This window comes from Larus michahellis, chromosome 4 (genome assembly GCF_964199755.1).
Source record: "Larus michahellis chromosome 4, bLarMic1.1, whole genome shotgun sequence".
Taxonomy (NCBI): domain Eukaryota; kingdom Metazoa; phylum Chordata; class Aves; order Charadriiformes; family Laridae; genus Larus; species Larus michahellis.
This window is the reverse complement of record NC_133899.1, coordinates 53,416,632-53,435,937: the sequence shown is the minus strand read 5'-3', so window position 1 is coordinate 53,435,937 and position 19,306 is coordinate 53,416,632. Positions and strand designations below refer to the sequence as shown.

At 49.0% G+C, this 19,306-nt stretch overlaps 2 protein-coding genes across 5 annotated transcripts in view; both read left to right on the top strand.

Moving 5' to 3' along the window:
• The first annotated feature begins 384 nt into the window (after positions 1-384).
• Positions 385-11,810, top strand: LOC141742468 (uncharacterized). The gene is made up of 2 exons (XM_074584843.1): positions 385-10,743; positions 11,450-11,810. Exon 1 carries the CDS (start codon positions 5,954-5,956, stop codon positions 6,650-6,652), a length of 699 nt encoding a protein of 232 aa, XP_074440944.1. The 5' UTR covers positions 385-5,953; the 3' UTR covers positions 6,653-10,743; positions 11,450-11,810.
• A 2,880-nt stretch (positions 11,811-14,690) lies between these two features.
• The window catches only part of SUSD6 (sushi domain containing 6), an 87,834-nt gene continuing 83,218 nt past the window's right edge, over positions 14,691-19,306 (top strand). For 3 of the 4 annotated variants that reach the window (XM_074584847.1, XM_074584848.1, XM_074584845.1), the window contains exon 1: positions 14,691-14,899. The gene's annotated coding sequence lies outside the window, so the exon portion shown is untranslated. Of the gene's footprint in view, positions 14,900-17,552; positions 18,097-19,306 lie in introns of those variants that run through there. The other variant, XM_074584846.1, reaches the window with a different exon arrangement.

Here is a 19,306-nt window from a genome sequence, read left to right as displayed (position 1 = left end):
GTTGAGGAATACCCTGCTCTAGAAATACTGTTCAGCAAAAAGGGGATTGTTGCTGGTTGTGGAGCTGCAGAGCATCTGTGCCACACAGTGGAGCAACTCTGATTTTGTCAGGCAGAGGACAGTAGTAGCAAATGGACCACTAGCCACTGTGTTACAACTTCAGTGCTTTTCAGCAATTTCTTGTTTAACCTCTACATGCTCAGCTTAATCTGCTTTGCTTTAATAAGGAAGGAAACGGCACTCACCAAAGGACTTCCAGAATGGCCCAGGACAAGGATACAGAGCAACAGAAGGACCCAAGAAAGGTCTAGGGAGCCCTTGGGAGAAAGCTGAAGAGCTGCAGGTTGGTTGTGGTTTCCTATTGCACAGGCAGAGACTTTGAATCGTGCTCATCCCCATGCTGATGAATGCACAGAGTGATGATGCATCCACAATGAGTGGGCAAACTCCACCAATAAACCATATTGACTAATCTGATCTCATTCATTCATCATCATTTTAGTCTGCAGGGGACGGTTATAAAGCTTGGTAATTAGTTATGGGAAAAATCCTCAGGGCAAGGAACAGCTCTCTGCTGTCTGAAGAGCCCAGCTTACTGTCTGGTGGGGCTAACCATTAATACTATCTGCATCACCATAGCAGTCAAGCCAAGTCAAGCTGTGTTCCCTCCTTGTGGAAAACATTAAGCTGGTAAGTGTATATGCCAGGTAAGGTGTGGGCTTCTTGGGGCTTTTGGCAGGTGTTATGGTTTGAGAAAACCCATAACAATTTATTGTCATTTAGACAATTATTCTATCACCCAATGGATCTTCCCCACCTGGGAAGGGGAATTGGGGAAAACAAGGAAACACGAGGGCTGAAATATAAATAGATTTAATAGGACAAGACTAAATAATTAATAATAATACTAAAGAACCAGTATTGATGCTGATACCGATATAAGATGTACAAGAGTTAGACAATTCCATCAGTAGGAAGCTGCACACTCCCAGCAGGGGACAGTAAATGTCGGACACCGTGAGCGCAATGGCTTCGGGAGGAAGGGAAGGGCTCAGGGATCCGGCATCGGGGCAAGAAGTCCTCTGGACCACCACCATCAAGGGAGAGAGAGAACTGCACAGCAAACTTTCTAATTTATAATGAATGTGATGTTCATGGTATGAAATAATCCTGTTGGCCAGTCTGGGTCAAGTGTCCAGGTCTTGCTCCTCCTCATCCCTGCACCTGGCAAGGCTTGAAAACACTGAGACCTTGAATTCCACATAGCCTAGCTGGCTGTAAAGTAAACATTTTCATGAATTCAGACATGAGAGTCTTCTGAAAGTGCACTTTTCCCGAGCATTAGAAGAGAAATTAGTCCTGTGTTGCTCAAACCAGGACAGCAGGTTGCAGTTTCAGCTCCAGTGGGGCTACATTTTGGCCTGGATCTTTCAGGTTTCCCTGTGGATCTTTAGGAGTCCCATAAGTGTTCTCCCAAATGCAATGGGAAGGAGATTTATTGGGAGATTTTAGAAGGAGCTGGATATGGCTTTAGGAGATATTAACACACACTGTCCACACATGGAGTCATATCCCTACCCCATCAAGACTAAAAGAGATTTTGGATGGTGCAGGAGGACATATCTGGAGGAGTTCAAAAGGATCACTGCTAGTGAGCCATTTTCCCACACACAATTATAAAATCTAATTCTCGGTTGGCTAGAAATGTCTAGAAATCTATGCACTCAGGTGGAACAGTACTGTCAGGTTACACTCCTGCTTTAATAAACATTTTCCTTCTTTGCATTACTGTTAATGATAGCAAGAGATGTAGGGCAGTGGAAAATTGGGACTGCAGGTTGTGGGGGTGGAAATACTTGTATCACTTCAACAAATTCTTCTGTATGCTCTTCGTTGCGCATGTATTAATTACTTTCTTCCCATACAACTTTAAAACTGCCTGTACCTGGGTTTTTTCCCGCTCTCCTCGTGAGAGCTATTTCACAACCTACTAGAGCTTATTGCTAAAATGTTATCAGTTACTTTCAACTTCAGTTTTTCCTCTCTTTGTTTTATCTTCTCTAGTAAGTAATTTGCCCTCCCTCCTGCTTGGGTTTATGCCTTACAAATGTTTGTAAACTGTTTCCATAAGCCCTCAGAGCCAAGGAAAACATACTGTCACTGCAAATCAATCCCCTGTAGTTGCACAACGAGAGCTATCACCTTTCTTCTGACCTCCTCCCAGTGCCTCAGGCTCTCCCAGTAGCTGCTGCCCTGAACTGAGCAGTGGGCTCCTGCCCAGCGCTTACCCCCGTGCTGCCCGGCACAGGGTAGCTGTGTGCGCAGGCCTGGTCCCGCTGTGTTGCCTTCCCTCTCTCTTGCATCTCCTCGTGTCCCTTTCTCTAATATGCTAGCTCTCCTAAGGTTTATTCAACACAGTTGGACTTTCCAGAAATGTTCCCCCCTCTGCTGTGGGGATTGTTAGTTGGTGAATTATTTCCTCCTTGCTAAATAGCTTTTGTTTTCCAGGTTGAATCCTGTCTCCAGCTAGTTTGCAATTTCTACTCTCTGAGGTAAACGATGTGTTTACACCGTTGTTGGGAGGACCCTGACCTAGCTATTGTGTAGCTCCTCCAGCTCTCAGCCTACTCACTCCTGTTTAGACTCTTCCTGGTTTTGCAGCAGAATATTCCTGCTCCTTTCTGAGCCCTGTGGGATAAGGGGAAGGTGACAGCCTTGGGGAGAGGAGAGTAAGGAGCCCTCTGACACAGTTTTTAGGCTACAGGCTGCTGGTGTCTCCCAGGCACTGGGTCCTTCTCTCTCTAGCTGCCGACGGGGCACAGGCACCCAGCGCCTTCCCGAGCGTGTTCCTTCTCTGCCGAGGCAGCTCCTGCACCCCTCCCAGGCACACCAGAGCCTCTATAGCACAGCCTTCCTCTGTCAGCTGGGTGGTTTAAGAAATAATTTAAAACTTTAATGAGGCACTGAGTCTAAGGTCTTACTGATCCCTGTCCCCATGATACCCTTGGTCCCTCAGCTGTAAACTGCCCCTTGCCACATGCCATAACGCACTTTACGGTCCTGCAGCCCCTCCACCTGAGGGATTTTGCAGCCAGCTCTGAGCTAATGCTGAACATTAAGTCCTGTGAGACTTTACATGCTGAGCTTGCCTGGTAGCCAAGGTCTGAAACCCAGCATGCCACAATGTCAGTGTAGCAACCTAAAAAAAGCAAAAGTCCTCTGGGACATCTTGATGTTGGCTCCTTCCATCCATTCCCATGCTTTGACTTTAGCTTTTGTCACTCCCTGCTTCTGCTCTGTTCGCAGCCCTGGCACGGCCCGCCTTTCCCTTCCTCCGTGGGCAGCAGGATGGGCGTTTGCTTTCCTCCTCCTGCCACCACAAACTGCCCCCCCCAGGCAAAGCCTCCCTCCTCCCCTGGGTCGTAGGCGTTGTTCTGCAGCCCCCTGCCAGGCTGTTCCAGTGCAGGGAGCGGGCTGCAGCACCCTGAGCCACTTCAAAGTAGCTGCCCAAAGCCGAGGCACCGTCCCCACCGCTCGCAGCCCGGAGGCTCTGCTTAATGTTGTCATCTGTGGCTGGGCGTCAGCCACTTCACATGAGTCTCTAGGGAAATGGAGCTTCTGGTTGGGGCAGATGCGCAGAGCAGGGAAGCAGAGAAGAGATGGGGCGTGAGGAGGTAGCCGGAGACAACGACATATGGTGACAGACAATGCAGAGGGCTACTGCCAGAAGCGAAATATTTGGCAGCCACTGGGGACAGACTTGCACTACAAATACTACATCCTTCACTCTAATTTAAAGCCGGAGTCTAAGGCCAGCATGTGAACTGTGCTGACAGGGAGTAGTTATTATTGTTCAGCTTGCTGGATGACGCTATGGTGCGTGCTGTTTGGTGTCTCGTCAAAAACGCCTGGTCCTTGGTAACAGGATCTCCAGACAGTTGGCGCTCTCTGTATTAAGGACCGGCAGCAGTGTTGCTGCATGGGTGCTTTCTTGGGGTCACGTTGAACAGCTCTCTGCTTTGTGCAAGTTTGGCACATCTGCAGTAGTCTCTGTATTTGGGTAAACTTATGCAGTTGGCTGGACTGGCAGAGAACATTTTGAAAACGAGGGGAAAAAACCTTGTCAGTACATATTTCCATGGAAACAAGTGTAGATGTAAGAGCAGATTTTATTTGCTTTTGGGGATATTCTGTTGTCAGCGCTTATTTCTGGAGAAATTAGAAAGGAAATCTGAGATGTGGCTGCTGAACCTCATGCACTCAGTTCTCCTGGTCAGGCTTGGCTTCTTACGGAGAGAGCTCATGGGTCATGAGGGAGTTATGGAGCCCTTGCACAGGTGAATCGTGGAGGATAGATTTGGCTCCAGGGTCACAGAGCAAACTTAAGATGGGGTAAACAAATATGTGAATCACTCAGAAATTAGTACAAGGAAGTCCTTGTTATATGAGAAGTCAGAGTACACCGTTAGAGTGATCTGTGCAGGGCTACAAACTGCACCTCCATGAGCTACTATCCATATACAAATAGTGCAGTGACCCAGAATCATCTCTAATAAGCAAGTGCCATTGAGTGTAAACTTGACAGGAAGATTACATGCTAACGCTTGTTACATCTTCAAGCTGAAGCTGAAATGCAATTACGTTCCATTCATTTACTTGAAAACTGTTTGTTTTGAGCAAATGATCAGTCTTGCATGCTGTTTCAGTTTCCAAGCTGAGCTATTTATTCTGGCACAGCCTGGAAATCGCAACGTGAAGCTATTGAAGAACAGTGGGAAATATGACATTGCTGGTGATGCTCTTCAGGGGGAGTAAAATGCAAAGTGTAATCAAATAGAAAAAACTGTTCGATTAAGACTGGACATTTTGAATTATTTTAGTTTTAAGTAATATGAGGTGTTTATTAGCTGAATAGTAACAGTTTCTTTCTCTTTCTGTATGATTTCTACCTTGACTATGGCATGGATTTTATCAGTTAGGTGTTTTTAGGACAACTGCAAAAATCTCACATCGCTCCTCCTTACTCTATCAGAAGCCATAACAAAACATAGTTTTCCAGGGCATAGTGTTCAATGTTCCGGTCTAAATATGAGCTACTTTTCCATTCCTAGATTGTACTTGGTCTTGCCTGGTGATGCTGTGCTGAGGAGCTTGTAGACAGAAGGAAGAGATTTGCTGTTTGCTTCTGCTCTTATCTGGGAGTGAAGCGCAGCAGGGAGCACGAGAGAGGGGTCAGGAGTTGGGAGATGGACCCTTCCTCACTTTGTTAGCTGTACACCCATGCTCATGGAGCGTAAAAGAGGTATATGGGGGCTTTGTACTCGCCCTGCATTGATGTACATTACAGCTGGAGGAGAAAGGCGAAGAAGCATTAAGCCCGTGATGCCTGCCCCCCGAACTCAGGAGAACTGAAAGGCAAATATTGCACTGGCGGAGGCAGAGCGATCGCACACGGGCAGAGTCACATCATGCACCCACATGAGGCCCAACGAGGCGATGAGTTGCTCCTGCTGTTTTAACACCGTTTAACAATAACCTGAGCTACTGAGTCTGCCTCGGCTACAGCCAGCCCCCTTATGAATAATTCTGCTTAATTACAGGCGAATGTCTGCAGCTGAAGCCTACTACGCATAATGATAGGATTACATTTATATTCCCCCAAATTATATCTATATCTGCATGCTTAGACTTTGGAGAGGATAAACTCTATTATTATCTACAGCAAGAGCTGGGATCCTCTTGGCGGCCAGTCACCAGTGGTGTCCCTCAGGGCTCATTTTTGGGGCCAGTTTTGTTTAATATCTTTATCGATGATCTGGATGAGGGGATTGAGTGCACCCTCAGTAAGTTTGCAGATGACACCAAACTAGGTGGGAGTGTTGATCTGCTTGAGGGTAGAAAGGCTCTACAGAGGGACCTGGACAGGCTGGATCGATGGGCCAAGGCCAACTGTATGAGGTTTAATAAGGCCAAGTGCCGGGTCCTGCATTTCGGTCACAACAATCACAAGCAACGCTACAGGCTTGGGGAAGAGTGGCTGGAAAGCTGCCCGGCAGAAAAGGACCTGGGGGTGCTGGTGGACGGCCAGCTTAACATGAGCCAGCAGTGTGCCCAGGTGGCCAAGAAGGCCAACAGCATCCTGGCCTGTATCAGGAGCAGCGTGGCCAGCAGGAGCAGGGAAGTGATCGTGCCTCTGTACTTGGCACTGGTGAGGCCTCACCTCGAGTACTGTGTCCAGTTCTGGGCCCCTCTGTACCAGAGGGACGTTGAAGTGCTGGAGCGTGTCCAGAGGAGAGCTACCAGGCTGGTGAGGGGTCTGGAGACCAGGTCATATGAGGAGAGGCTGAGGGAGCTGGGCATGTTTAGCTTGGAGAAGAGGAGGCTGAGGGGAGACCTCATTGCCCTCTACAACTACCTGAAAGGAGGTTGTAGAGAGGTGGGTGTTGGCCTCTTCTCCCAGGTGAATAATGACAGGACCAGAGGAAATGGTCTGAAATTGTGGCAGGGGAAGTTTAGATTAGATATTAGGAAGAATTACTTTACTGGAAGAGTGGTCAGGCACTGGAACAGCCTGCCCAGGGAGGTGGTTGAGTCTCCATCCCTAGAGGTATTTAAGAAACATGTAGATTTGGCACTTCAGGGCATGCTCTAGTGGCAGAGATTGTAGGTTGTTTGTTTGTGGGTTTGGGGTTTTTTTGTTTGTTTTTTTTTGTGTGTGTGTATGGTTGGACTCGATGATCTCAAAGGTACCTTCCAACCATGAAGATTCTATGATTCTATGATTCTATGATTCCTAGTTCCTTAGGCAGCAGAGAGCATTCATCCCGAACGCCGGCGGCTGGACCAGTTCCAGTTTAGTTCAGATCCCATCATCTGCATGCCATGCCATCAAAACCTCCCAGAGAAGGGAAACTCTTCTACTTGAAGAGTGAGAGACTGCAACTGGAGACAGTGCCAAATAGATTTTTCTTTTCCATTGGGCTGATAACTGGGAATAAAGCCAGCTGGAAGACTGCTGGAAGGAAATCTTCCTAACTCTGATCATATTTGCAATCAGTTTTTATGCCAGATGTTGCCTCAGAAAATATGAAAGTCAGCAGACAGTAGTTTTAATATGCAGCTTTGCAACTTGAAAAGGGCTGAGTTTTTATAGAGGGGAAAGAGAATAAAGATTTACTGCTTCCCTGAGGTGCACAGAGTCACTATACGTAGCCAAACAATGCAACATCATGTGGAAAAAACAGATGGGAATCCAAGAAGTTAACAAATGTCCCATAATAAAAACCTACTGAAATAGAAAGATTTTTACAGCTACCCTTCATTTTGAAGAAGAAGTCGTCAAGAGATGCCTGACTTTCTTAATTTAATTTTCAAAATTGATAATGAAAGGAGAAGCTGAGAGCAAATCAGGTTGCTTTTCACAGGAGAACCTGGAAAATGAAGTTCTCATTGGAAAAACCGAATGCTTGAGGACAATGGGTGTTAGGAACAGGTTCGGTTCTTTGCTTTGTCATTTTTTTACCTAAATAAATGCTATGAGTGGGGACCTTTGGGGATGTGGGCCTCCCTCTTCCATCTGTGAAAAGGAATAGTAGCACCTTCCCTAAGCAGTGCATAGCCAATGTGATAATGAAGCCGTATATTAAATATATTAGATAAATTTGGCAGCGGGAGGATTTCAAGATGGTTGGAAGGTAACTTAATCACGGGATTTTACAGTGAAGGAGATCTTGTCCTTCAGCCTCTTTGAAACAGAATCCCTCAGACAAGCAAAATGGCATCCCCTGTACCTCTTTATTGTAGCACATAGGCGATGGTACAGCTACTGTGTCATTGAACGGATACTAAATGGAGTCTGCATGAAGGTGGAGCTGAGCTGGTGAGTAGGATGGATATTTTCCTATAACAGTTTTGTAGAATTGGTGTTTCATATATGCATGTATATAGGTCAGATTCTGCAGTTTCTCTGCTTACACCAACAATTTCGCTGGACTCAGTAATTTGGGTTTTGTCATACCTTTTTTTCCCTGAGTTTTTAGCCCAGTGTAGGGATGGGATTCATGAGATGGTGCTGGACAAGCTGGTACAGGTGCATGGCACTGTAAGATACCATGGTGAGATACTGGTGCAGGATGGCTGCTGTACAGAGGTGCTGTACCCAGGCGAATCGTTCTGCTGGCATCTGGGCGCACCTCTCTTGGAGAAGGGGTGGGTGACAGCTGCAGGGGGGCTCTAAGCTACCCATGTGAAGCAAAGCCAAGGCAGCCAATGTGATCTTCTGGTTTACTGGGCAAAGTGTCTCTGGTGGAGACGAGGGAGTACACCACTGGTTTGTGAGGAGCTAAGGAGACCCTGTCCAGAATGCTGCTTATTATTCTGGTGTTAGGAAATGCTGCAGGCAGGACTTTGGTGTTAAGAGAAATTAAATGAAGTTTGAGACAGCGGAGCTAGTTGGGATGATCAGCAAACCAGGAAGGTAGCCTTGGGACAGGACACTAAAAGAGCTTTGATCTTTGAGCCTGTAAAATGAAATTTGAGGCGGGATGTGGCAGATCTTCAAAAATATGCAAGGGACCAGGCAACTTGCTCAGCCAGTGCCTTCAATGTGTCCTGCATTTTGCCGTGTTAACCCAGAGGCATGTCGCAGTCAACCTCAGAAATGCAGGCACTGAAGAAGCCACTCCTGTGAAAACCAGAGTGCTTTAGTTGTTGACTTCAACATAAGCAAGACCTACAGGAAACTCCCTTTTCCTTGCACTGAACGTTTAGTCCTTAAGTGAAGTGGAATTAATACCATTGTGCTGTGTGGCTTGAATCTAGCACAACTGGAGCAGAAGTCAATTTGCTGTATTTGAAAGAAAATTAATTAAGGCCTCGTTTGTTTCCCTCAGAGAGAAAAGCTCTGGGTAGTTTCCAGGAGATGATTTATTTTTTTTTTCTGAGCTCCTTTGGTACAGGCCTATATGTACAGAGCAAATGTTGTACAGCTTCGAGCCCCAAATCCCTGTAAGCTTGCAGGCTGCGAGTTGGGTCTTCTGGCTCCCATGACGGCGTGACAGCCCCAGCGGCTGCTCCGCAATTGTGCGCTGCATTTCAAGTCACAAAAAAGGGAAATTATCTCATTGCAGTCAATATTGGCAGTACTCCGAGAAGGGAAATGTCATGGCAGAGATGATGCTTGTGGCCTGGTTTAGCCTCACCTGTCTTTTATCAGCAGGCTATGAACTGCGCAGAGGGAGGTGTGAAGGGGTTTGGAGACGAGGGGCTCAGCATCATCCCCTCGGCTCTTGGCATGATCCAGCGAGGTAGGAAGGTGGATGGTGCGCCAGGTTTTCTGGTTTACTGTTGTTTTGCCTGTGTTGCTTCAGGAGTCTTTTGGAGATGAGCTTTTCTATTTACATCTACTCTGAATATTAATAAATGACTAATGCCCTGCTAAACACGAAAAATGTGAGTGGGTTCCAGTTTACGATCCTGGAAGTGCAATAGGGGGCTGGCAGAAGAGATGTGTGCAGGAAGGAATGGGAGAAAACAAAGCAAAACAGGAGAGGTAAACCATACAGGAGGCTAATGGGCTGTGGGGATTTCAGGAGCACTTAAAAACTGATTTACTGCTGCAGAAATCCCATGTCAAACGAGTTGCTAATGAATAGGTCACGTAGGTGTTATCAGCAAGAAGGCAAAGGAGCAAGAGAGTGTGTGGCTGTCATGTACACCCGAGTGGGAGATGCCGTTTGCTGGAATCATGCCTGGCATGCTGCCGGCTCCGAGGAACAAAAGGTACTTCTGGTGTGATGCCAGCTACCTGCTTTGCCACTGGAATCTGGACGTGGGGGATTCATGGAAGCAGACAAAGGTGAGTAGCTCTCCTGCATCTTAGTCGTAAGAGTTTTGGAGCTGTCTCGCTAAGGAGAAAAGGTTTGTGAGGGAGCCCTGTGAAGCTGTATTGGGTTTGCGTGGCAATGTTTTGGTAGTGGGAGGGCTACAGGGGTGGCTCCTGTGAGAAGCTGCTAGAAGCTTCCCCTATATCCAAGAGAGCCAATGCCAGCCAGCTCCAAGAAGGACTCACCATTGGCCAAGGCCGAGCCTGTCAGTGATGGTAACTGATAGTGCCTCTGTGAGATCATATTTAAGAAGGGGGGGGGGGGGACACCAAACAAAACTGCAGAACAGCAAGAGCAGCAGGAGAAAGGAGTGAGAATATGTGAGGGAACACTCTGCAGACACCAAGGTCAGTGAAGAAGCAGGGGGAGGAGGTGCTCCAGGCACCGTAGCAGAGATTCCCCCACAACCTGTGGTGAAGACCATGGTGAGGCAGGCTGTCCCCCTGCAGCCCATGGAGTTTTACAGTGGAGCAGATATCCACCTGCAGCCCGTGGAGGATCCAACGCTGGAGCAGGTGGATGCCCAAAGGAGGCTGTGACCCAGTGAGAAGCCCACACTGGAGCAGGTTTGCTGGCAGGACTTACGACCCTGTGGAAGGGACCCATGCTGGAGCAGTCTGTTCCTGAAGGACTGCACCCTGTGGAAGGGACCCACGCTGGAGCAGTTCACGAAGAACTGCAGCCCATGGGAAAGACTCAGATTGGAGAAGTTCATGTAGAACTGTCTCCCGATGGAGAGACCCCATGCTGGAGCAGGGGAAGAGTGTGAGGAGTCCTCTCCCTGAGGAAGAAGGAGCAGCGTGTGATGAACTGACCACAACCCCCATCCCCATCCCCCTGTGCCGCTCTTGTGGAGGAGGTAAAGAAAAATTGGGAGTGAAATTGAGCCCTGGAAGAAGGGAGGGGTGGGGGGAAGGTGTTTTAAGATTTGGTTTTATTTCTCATTACCCTACTCTGATTTGATTGCTAATAAATTAAACTAATTTGCCCAAGTCAAGTCTGTCATGCCCATGATAATAGTTGGTGAATGATCTCTCCCTGCCCCTATCTCGACTCATGAGTCTTTCATTCTTTTCTCTTCCCCGTCCAGCTGAGGAGGGGAGTGATAGAGTGGCTCTGGTGTGCAGGAGCTCATAGCGCTGGGGAGGAGGATGTTGCACAGGATGGTAACGTTACCAGGGGTCTCATGAGTAAGGATAAATTGTATCGCAGCCTGAGGTAACGTTATCTGTTAGGCTATTTTTTCTCCTCTGATAGTGCTTAGATTGTCATGTCACCTTTTCCAGCTGAGCACTACCATCAGGAACCATATTTTATCTGTGGCTTCTCTCTCAGAAGGAAAATTAACTCAAAATTGGGGTCATATTAGATACGTGGTGCCTGGACAGACATTGATAACCTGTGAAGTCCATCATGGGATGGAAGGGATGGGCAGGCATGTGCATGAGGGTGAAAGGTACCATTTGTTATCACAAGGATGTGAAGGGCTTTCAGCAGTTTGAAGGAGAGGATACAGATTTCATGGCTGGGATTAAAAAGATGTTTCTTTTATCTGAATAATCCAGTGGCAGGTCTGGATCTGGTGGGCAGCAGCCGTCCCTGTGGGAGAACTATCAAGACGTGCAGAACAGCGTGCGTTCGCTGCACTAGGAGAGATGCTTTGTATTGCTGTAAAATGGGGCTTCCCCCCAGGCCATGAGCAGCCCGGCCTCCTCCACCATCCCATTGCTGTGGCCTTGCCAAGGGAACCAGCAGGAAAAGTGGTGTGAGGTGCCCCACTGCCCCCATGTGTGGGCCACCCTCTTCCCCCAGCCCCCTGCCAGCGGGTCACAGCCTGACCAAATGCCCACCGTCGTCTCTGCCAGGAAGGAGTGTGTTGATGGGCTAGGACTCCTGTGATAGTAATATTCCTTCTGTGGAATAAAAGCAACATCCATAACCACCGGATAAGAAATTAATTGTCTAATCAGATGGGGCTGCACAAAATAAACGTGCTTGGACCTTCCAGTGAAATTTGGCAGCTTTCATGCTTTAAAATTTCTGCTATCCATAATTAACGTTTCAATAAATTATTTCTTTTCACTTCTATTCAAGCAACCTGAAAGCCTTTGAACATCAGGAAAACTGTGACAAAATATCTGGGTTGAGATTGTAAGCTTTTTGCCTGGGGCAGAGGTGCTCTGGTGGTAGCAGCTCCCCATCTTCCTTTATTGACACGTGTGTAAAAAACGGAAAATAGTTCACCTCCTGTTCAGAACCCAGAGCCTGAAAAGAATGGGACCAGTAGGTCACAGGCACTGGGCGGTGAAGAGGGAGGTACCTGTTTTGGGGGGAGTTGTTGACATTTACCTCCTCTGAAGCATCGGCTGTTGGTTAATGCTGGAAACAGGACCCTGGATTAGACGGATCCGTGTCTGATACAGCATGGCAAATTTGATGTAAAAGGCATTAGTCTGTGCGATACTTTGGACATATAGGAGAGTCTGTAAATGCTGATTTCTGTGATTCCACGATCGACAAAAAACCAAGCACAGTCCCATTAGTGTATCTGAGGGCCCAAAGGAAGAGCACAGCGTTTTTTTAATTACGGTTTGATACAGTTATAAAGAGAAATGTGTAGTAATAGGAATTAAGGAAACAAAGTATAGCATATAAATGAAAAAGCACCTCTAAATATTTTAAAACATTAACTGTTTGAGCCTGAAAATGTGAATCCGCCTCCAGCGAGAGGCCATTTTAGTGAGGATTTGCCAGGAGTTGTGCCTTTTTGGGTGCGTTAATGCTCCGAGCAGAGGGAGCAGTGTGGCAGCCTCCTCACTGCTCTCCTCTTCCAGAGGTGTGTGGGTTTCCAAACTTCCCCTCCAGGTCCAGAAGAGCTGCGCCAGTGGATCAAAACTGGAGCAAAATGCAAAGGTGGAAGGGACAGAGTGGAAATCCTGGCCCACGTCCAAGATTTCACAAAAAGAGCAGCTGTGTGAATCGGCAGGTTTTGTGTGCAGCTCCAGCTTCTGCTCTCTTCCTTCCTGCCTTCAGGCATGTTTTTCCGGATGACCATGTGGTTTTTTCCTGCTTTTTTGGTTTTGAAATGCTTACGTGAGGAGTATTTATTGGGAATGTTTTGCCATGTACCGTATTCATGTCTTACATCCGATCGAGTGATGGCAAGCCATTTCTATAGCCTGTTATGGGCTTTTACTATCAACGTTCACTGTGCTATTGTGGAAAAATTGGAAAAGTAAACTTCCCTCCACATTTCCAGTAGAGCTACGTATGCTTCCCTCCTCCATATAAGAGGGAGAAAAGCTAACTCTCCATAGCAAAATATGAATAATGCAGCAGATCTATAGAAGGTAAGTGTTAATTCAAGGAAGAGAAAGGAAAGCACAAAAAGAGATCCTTCTTGATTCCCTGCGGGCACTGTTGGGTACAGAAGTGTTGTCTTGGGAGAGGCTGTGAATAGCAGATGAAGGGAGAGGAGGTGGCAAGAAGGTGCAGAACTTCCCCCAAGACCTGCGGGCACCAACCCCCTGTGAGCGTGTTCTCCTCCTCCAGCCACGGCTCGGCCTTGGACTTTCTCACCAGCAACCAACAAGGACGGGGCCAGGTGTGGCTTGTCTTTCCACAGGCCGGTCACCTGCAGGGTCCACCTGGGAGGGGAGCCGCAGGGGCTGCCAGCAGGTAAGTGGGAAAGAACAGAGCGAGGGACAGCTGGCAGATGGCCTGCTGAAATAACAGCTGCTGAAGGGGCTCAACGTGGCTTCTGTCCCGCTGTGGTATATTCACAGCGATGTATCCATGGCAGAGCCTCTCCCCTGCCCGAGCTCTGCTACGATTCAGAGCTGCAGCAAAGGCAACAGGTATCTCACTGTGAGATAAACCCCTCGCCCTGGGAACAAAGGGGCTGAAAACGCACGTAAACAAGTTGGATTTGGCTAACAAGGCCAAGTGCAGGGTCCTGCACATGGGTCGGGGCAACCCCAAGCACAAATACAGGCTGGGAGGAGAATGGCTTGAGGGCAGCCCTGAGGACTTGGGGGTGTTGGTGGATGAGAAGCTCAGCATGAGCTGGCAATGCGCACTCGCAGCCCAGAAAGCCAACTGTACCCTGGGCTGCATCAAAAGAAGCGTGGCCAGCAGGTCGAGGGAGGTGATTCTGCCCCTCTACTCTGCTCTGGTGAGGCCCCACCTGGAGTACTGCATCCAGCTCTGGAGCCCTCAGCACAAGAAGGAGGTGGACGTGTTGGAGTGGGACTAGAGAAGGGCCACAAAGAATGATCCAAGGGCTGGAGCACCTCTGCTATGAGGACAGGCTGAGAGAGCTGGGGTTGTTCAGCCTGGAGAAGAGAAGGCTCCGGGGAGACCTTATAGTGGCCTTCCAGTACCTAAAGGGGGCCTACGGGAGAGATGGGGAGGGACTCTTTATCAGGGAATGGAGCCACAGGACGAGGGGAAACGGTTTTAAACTGGAAGAGGGGAGATTTAGGTTAGAGATGAGGAACAAATCCTTTACTGTGAGGGTGGGGAGGCACTGGCACAGGTTGCCCAGGGAGGTTGTGGATGATGCCCCATCCCTGGAAGCGTTCAAGGCCGGGCTGGATGGGGCTTTGAGCAGCCTGGCCTAAGCGTGAGGTGTCCCGAACCCCCACCAAACCCCCTGTGGGCGCCCCCTCCTCCTGCCACAACGGCTCAGCCCTTCCCACAGCTCCCCCTAGCGGCCGCGCCGCGTCACCGTCGGTCGGCGCGGCCCCTTTAAGGCCCGCCAGGCCCCGCCCCGCCCCGCGCGCCGCCGGCCGGCGGCGCGCGGGGCGGGGCGGGGCCTGGCGGGCGGCGGCGGCTGTGGCGGCGGCCGGGGCGTTGGGCGGGCGAGACGCCGGGGCGGCCGGGGCGTGCGGCCGCCGACCTTCACCCCCTCCGCCCCGCCACCGCTGCGGCTACCGCCGCCCCGCCGCCCCTCCGCCGGCACCGCACCGCACCGCACCGCACCGCCCGGCCAGGCGCCGGCCGCGACCCGCCCGGTGAGCCGCCGCGGGGGAGGGTTGCGCATGACCCGCTTGAGGGGGGGCTGCTCCGCTGAGGGGCCGGGGTGGGGGGGGCAGGCAGCGGCCTGGCTCCGGCGGGGCCTGCCGCCGGCGTGCGGAGGAGGGTTTCCGCCTACCTGCACGGCGGAGGGCCGGCTGAGGCGGAAGGGCTCGGCGGCGCGGAGCGGCCCCCGCGGGGAGAGAAAGGGAGAGGGGACCCGCCTGCCGGCCCCTGCGCGCCTCTCCGTGTGGCGGCGGTTGTCCTCCGTGAGGCGACGGTCGCCGTTCGTGGTGGGGCGGCGGCGGGACCCCCGTCCCCGCCCGGGGGTGGGCGACGGGCTGTCCGGCCGGTCCTGTCACATCAGATCACCTGTGGGGCTTGTGTGTCCTTTCCCCCCCCCGTCCCCGGTGTCGCCGCGGCGTGGGGACCGGGAGCCACGACAGGGTCGGGCCTTTCCCCGGGGTTTGCGGTCTTCACCCGTGAGCGTTCAGGCGTGCGGAGCCTGCCCGGTGTGGGATGAGCCTCTGGGATTTAAACACCCAGCCGGGGAGCGTTGCTTGCTGTCGTAGGTTTTCCCTCTCGCAGAGCTCAGGGGTGCGCAGAGGAAAAGCGGCGTCTGAGGTGAAGGCGCTGCTGCGGACGCTTTAACGCGAGAAACTTTGTGTTCGGGAGGGCTTTGCTTTCTTATTTGTGATGCCTTAACCGTGCCTAGAGGTCAGAGCTTCCCTGGCAGCTGCCTTTACACGTGTGCAGTGCTGAGGCTGAACCTCTACCCGCCTGTAACAAATCTATCCTAAATCCCCCGGAGCACCCGGGACTCAAAAATAGCCTCGCTGGGCTTTTGAGAACTGAAAAGCAGTAGCTGTTTTAACTATCCCTAAAATTGAGTAAAAGGTACCATAATAAATAGTTTCTTATTTACTTAATGCAAACAGTGGCACATTTTTTAATCTCCGTAGCGTTCTTTTAAACAGACTGATGCAAATACAGTAGTTTCAAGTGGGCTTATTCTCAAGAAGGTTGAATACGTTATTGTTGGGAACGGACTTGATCTCGGTGTAGTTACAGTAACAGATTTTGTTGAGTGGAAGGAGGTGAGAGGAAGTAAACACGTAAATTAAAAATATCCTGAAGTCGTCTTTGGAACGGTTGAGAGCTAAACTGAGCTGATGGGCAGAGAGGATTTTGCACTTGTCTGGTTGCGCTTCCTAGTGGCTTTTTGTGCCTGTTCCCATAAATGCTATTATGTAATGGTGCTTCTCTTGGCAGGAGTCTATTGTCACCGTAATTCCTGAGGTTTCTGGAGCAATGCAGCTTGTTCAGGAGTGTCAGTGGTCAGAACAATAGGAAGAAAAGTTCTTAAGAGGAGGTTTTAACCTCTTTAATTTTTCATGCGGTAGGACTAAGCTCAAGACATCTGGATCTCTTCCAGAGTATCTTTACTGACCTTCTGTTTGTTGTTCAGCTTGTCTTTCTCTTCTCCCAGGCTGTGCTATAGGTATCAGGCACCCGCTTGCATCCTGCATCAGAGCTAGGGAGACATTGCCTCTCTGCTTTAATAAGAACAATTTTTATACTTCTCTATTTTTTGTGGTTTTTTTTTTCCCCCTCTGAACAGAAGCAGAAGTGGTAAAGTTATTTTCAGAGCACTTAACTGTTGCTTAGAAAAAAATACTTGAGATAATGGGGAAAGGGGACTCTCCCAGTCTGCATCTCCAGTTAGAACTTGTCTGTATACATCAAAGGGAGGCAAAATGCCTAAGCAGAGAGAGAATTTGCATACTAAATGCCAGTGCTCTAAGGATCAGTGCTTTTGTGTCTGCAGTTTATCGTTGATTTCATCCACAGCCTCCTCTTAAGGTGTCTGTCATAAATCTCTTTGCAAGTCTGCCTCCTTTTCTTTTGCCACACTATTTTTCAGGCGTATATTTCAATGCAGAGAGAATAATTCTTTCCAGTATTGTAATGTGGTGGCCAGTTGTGGCACTGTCAGTTTTACGGGTCACACTGCTGTCTTTTTATATGTTGCATGTTGTTTCTGGTAGTGATTCCGTAAGCAAAACCTGGAGAAGTAAAACAACTTCTTCCCCCCTCCTTGTTCGGAGTTTCGTCTGCCCTCTTAAATTGTCTTGTCCTGTTATGTAAATGAGTGTTTTATGGACCACTAAAGAGGAGAGTACCACCTGAAAGCAGGAAGGTCTGTCTCTTTAAGGGGCCACTGGGATGAAGGAAATGTGCCTGAAAGACCTGCAACCTAATCTAACTAGCTTTTAAAATCGAAGATGATTGTTATCCCTTTGTGGTGTGCAGAGTAGCACATGGCAAGGGGACTCTTAGACAAGTCGTGATCAACACCCAGGTGCCCTCACGTTCCTACTTTAAAGGGATTTCTCAGTCCGCAGATGCTTCAATGAAGTTCGGGTCTGGGAAAGTACTGATCTGGAGGCTGAAATTTCCCAACCGCACTATTACTGTAGCAGGGACTTTAGTTCTGTCACCTTCTCTCCGCTTGTCATGCAAATTGGCCACCTGTGGTCTTTGAGGAGGGCCCAGTGTCCTTGAGTTGTTCAGTCACCGTGTATCTGCTGAAACAGTTTCCAGGCAGTTATCAGCAGAGTTTATATTTAGTGCAGCATGTGAAGGTGGACTGAAATGGCTGCTTGAGCTCATGAGCTGCCTGGGGAGTCAGCGAGCAATGGTTACTGAAGTCACTAAATGTGTGTTCTGCCTGTAGTGTAGTGATTTTCATGGGATTAGTTCTGTCCTGTGATCATGGTTGTTTTCAGCTGTTTTATTCCTGTCTGGAGAATTGTTTCAGCGCTCAGTGAGAGCAGTCTGCAGTGGCCTTAACCTCAGCTGTGCAACCTCCTCGCTGCAGACTTGGGTTTCTGTGTCTGCGGCGGTTCCTGTTGCATCACTTCTGCTTTTTATCAGTGTATGTGCTCACACCACAGCTATCTACTGCTGTACCGCCCCGATACCTCTCTTGCTTGTTCTGCTTTCATGAGAAAACGGATGTAAGCTGCCGGCCTCTGTCAGTCCAGGAAGATTTGACACAGCACCCAGAGTCTGTGTCAGGCCACTGCTGTCTTTTTTTTTTTTTTTTTATTTCCCCTTTTGAAAGTTGCATCTCTTCTTGTTAACCTGAGATCCTCCCAGAGGAGCCCATTGCCTGCCGATACGTGCGTGAAAGGTCAGTAGCTTGAAAGTCTTGCTCCAGCGTTTCCCAGTCTGCATCCTGTTGTGCACTCTGCCTGGTACCGGGACTCCCCGCAGCTCCCCTGCCCCCTGAGCCACTTGTCGGCTGCTATAAGCAGCTGATCCCAGCTGATCAGGCTTAGCAGGGAGAGAAGGGATCTTTCACTGGCAGGGCTGGGCCCGCTTGCCTGAAAGATTCCGGGGGTGAGGCGGGGGGAGAGGTAGCAGGGATTGAATTCTGCTTTAGGAATATGTAAATAGAAACATGAAGGTGTTTCCTAGAACAGGAAAAACTTAACCCATACTCGCAAAGGTGCTTGTTCATAATGTGGTGTTGATTACAGTAGATTTCTCTTGCCAGAAATACAGTAGTCAGTAATTATGTTTATCTAGTTGTCATGACAAGCGTCATGTTTTTAGAAATGCCATCATACATGTTTAATCTCTGTTATGAAGCTGTTCTGGGTACAAATGGAATTACTTCAGATATAACGACTTAATCCCCAGCACAGAGAGTAGTAGTTAGGGACAGGTAGATGACTTTGATGAAGCACACTCTGTCTTTGCAAGTCCTTCTGTGTAATTCACCCAGCTTTGCTGTTGTGTAGTTATGTAGACGTTTTCCTTGACTCTGCTAGCAGACTCATTTGAGCAGCTGCAAAAATTCATTTTAAGTTTAACCAGTGGAAATGCTTCTTATAAATTTCAGGAAGTGGGCTTTTGTATGTAGCAAGAAATATTTTTGCCCACCACTGGTATGCTGTTTTTTTGTTACTGAGTAGTGGCAGCTAGTGCTCTCTCACAGGAAGCTTAGTGTTCTGGTGCAGCTTACTTTTTGATGCAGTCTGCAAACTGTGTATTTTCCGGCTGAAGCTAGTGATGCTAACAAGAGACCAGTAGAAGCCTGGCCTGTTGTTTGCTTGCTTATTTGTTTATTTTAAACTGATGATATTTATGTGTGATAATTGAAGACAGTTTATTGAGTAAGCTCACGCTGTCAAAGAGCTGCAGGGCCAGAAGTTAGAGGTCTAAAAGCCCCTACCTCTTTCCCACTGCTTCAGTTGTCCCCTTCCCCCAGCTTCTGGCTTTCGCTGACCCTGTGTGGAACAGCGGGCAGGCTCCGAAAGTGAAGTGTACACTGTGGACCTTCTCCACAGCACAAAGGATCGATGTGTCTCTTATGGCTCTGGTGATTCCCCGAGGGG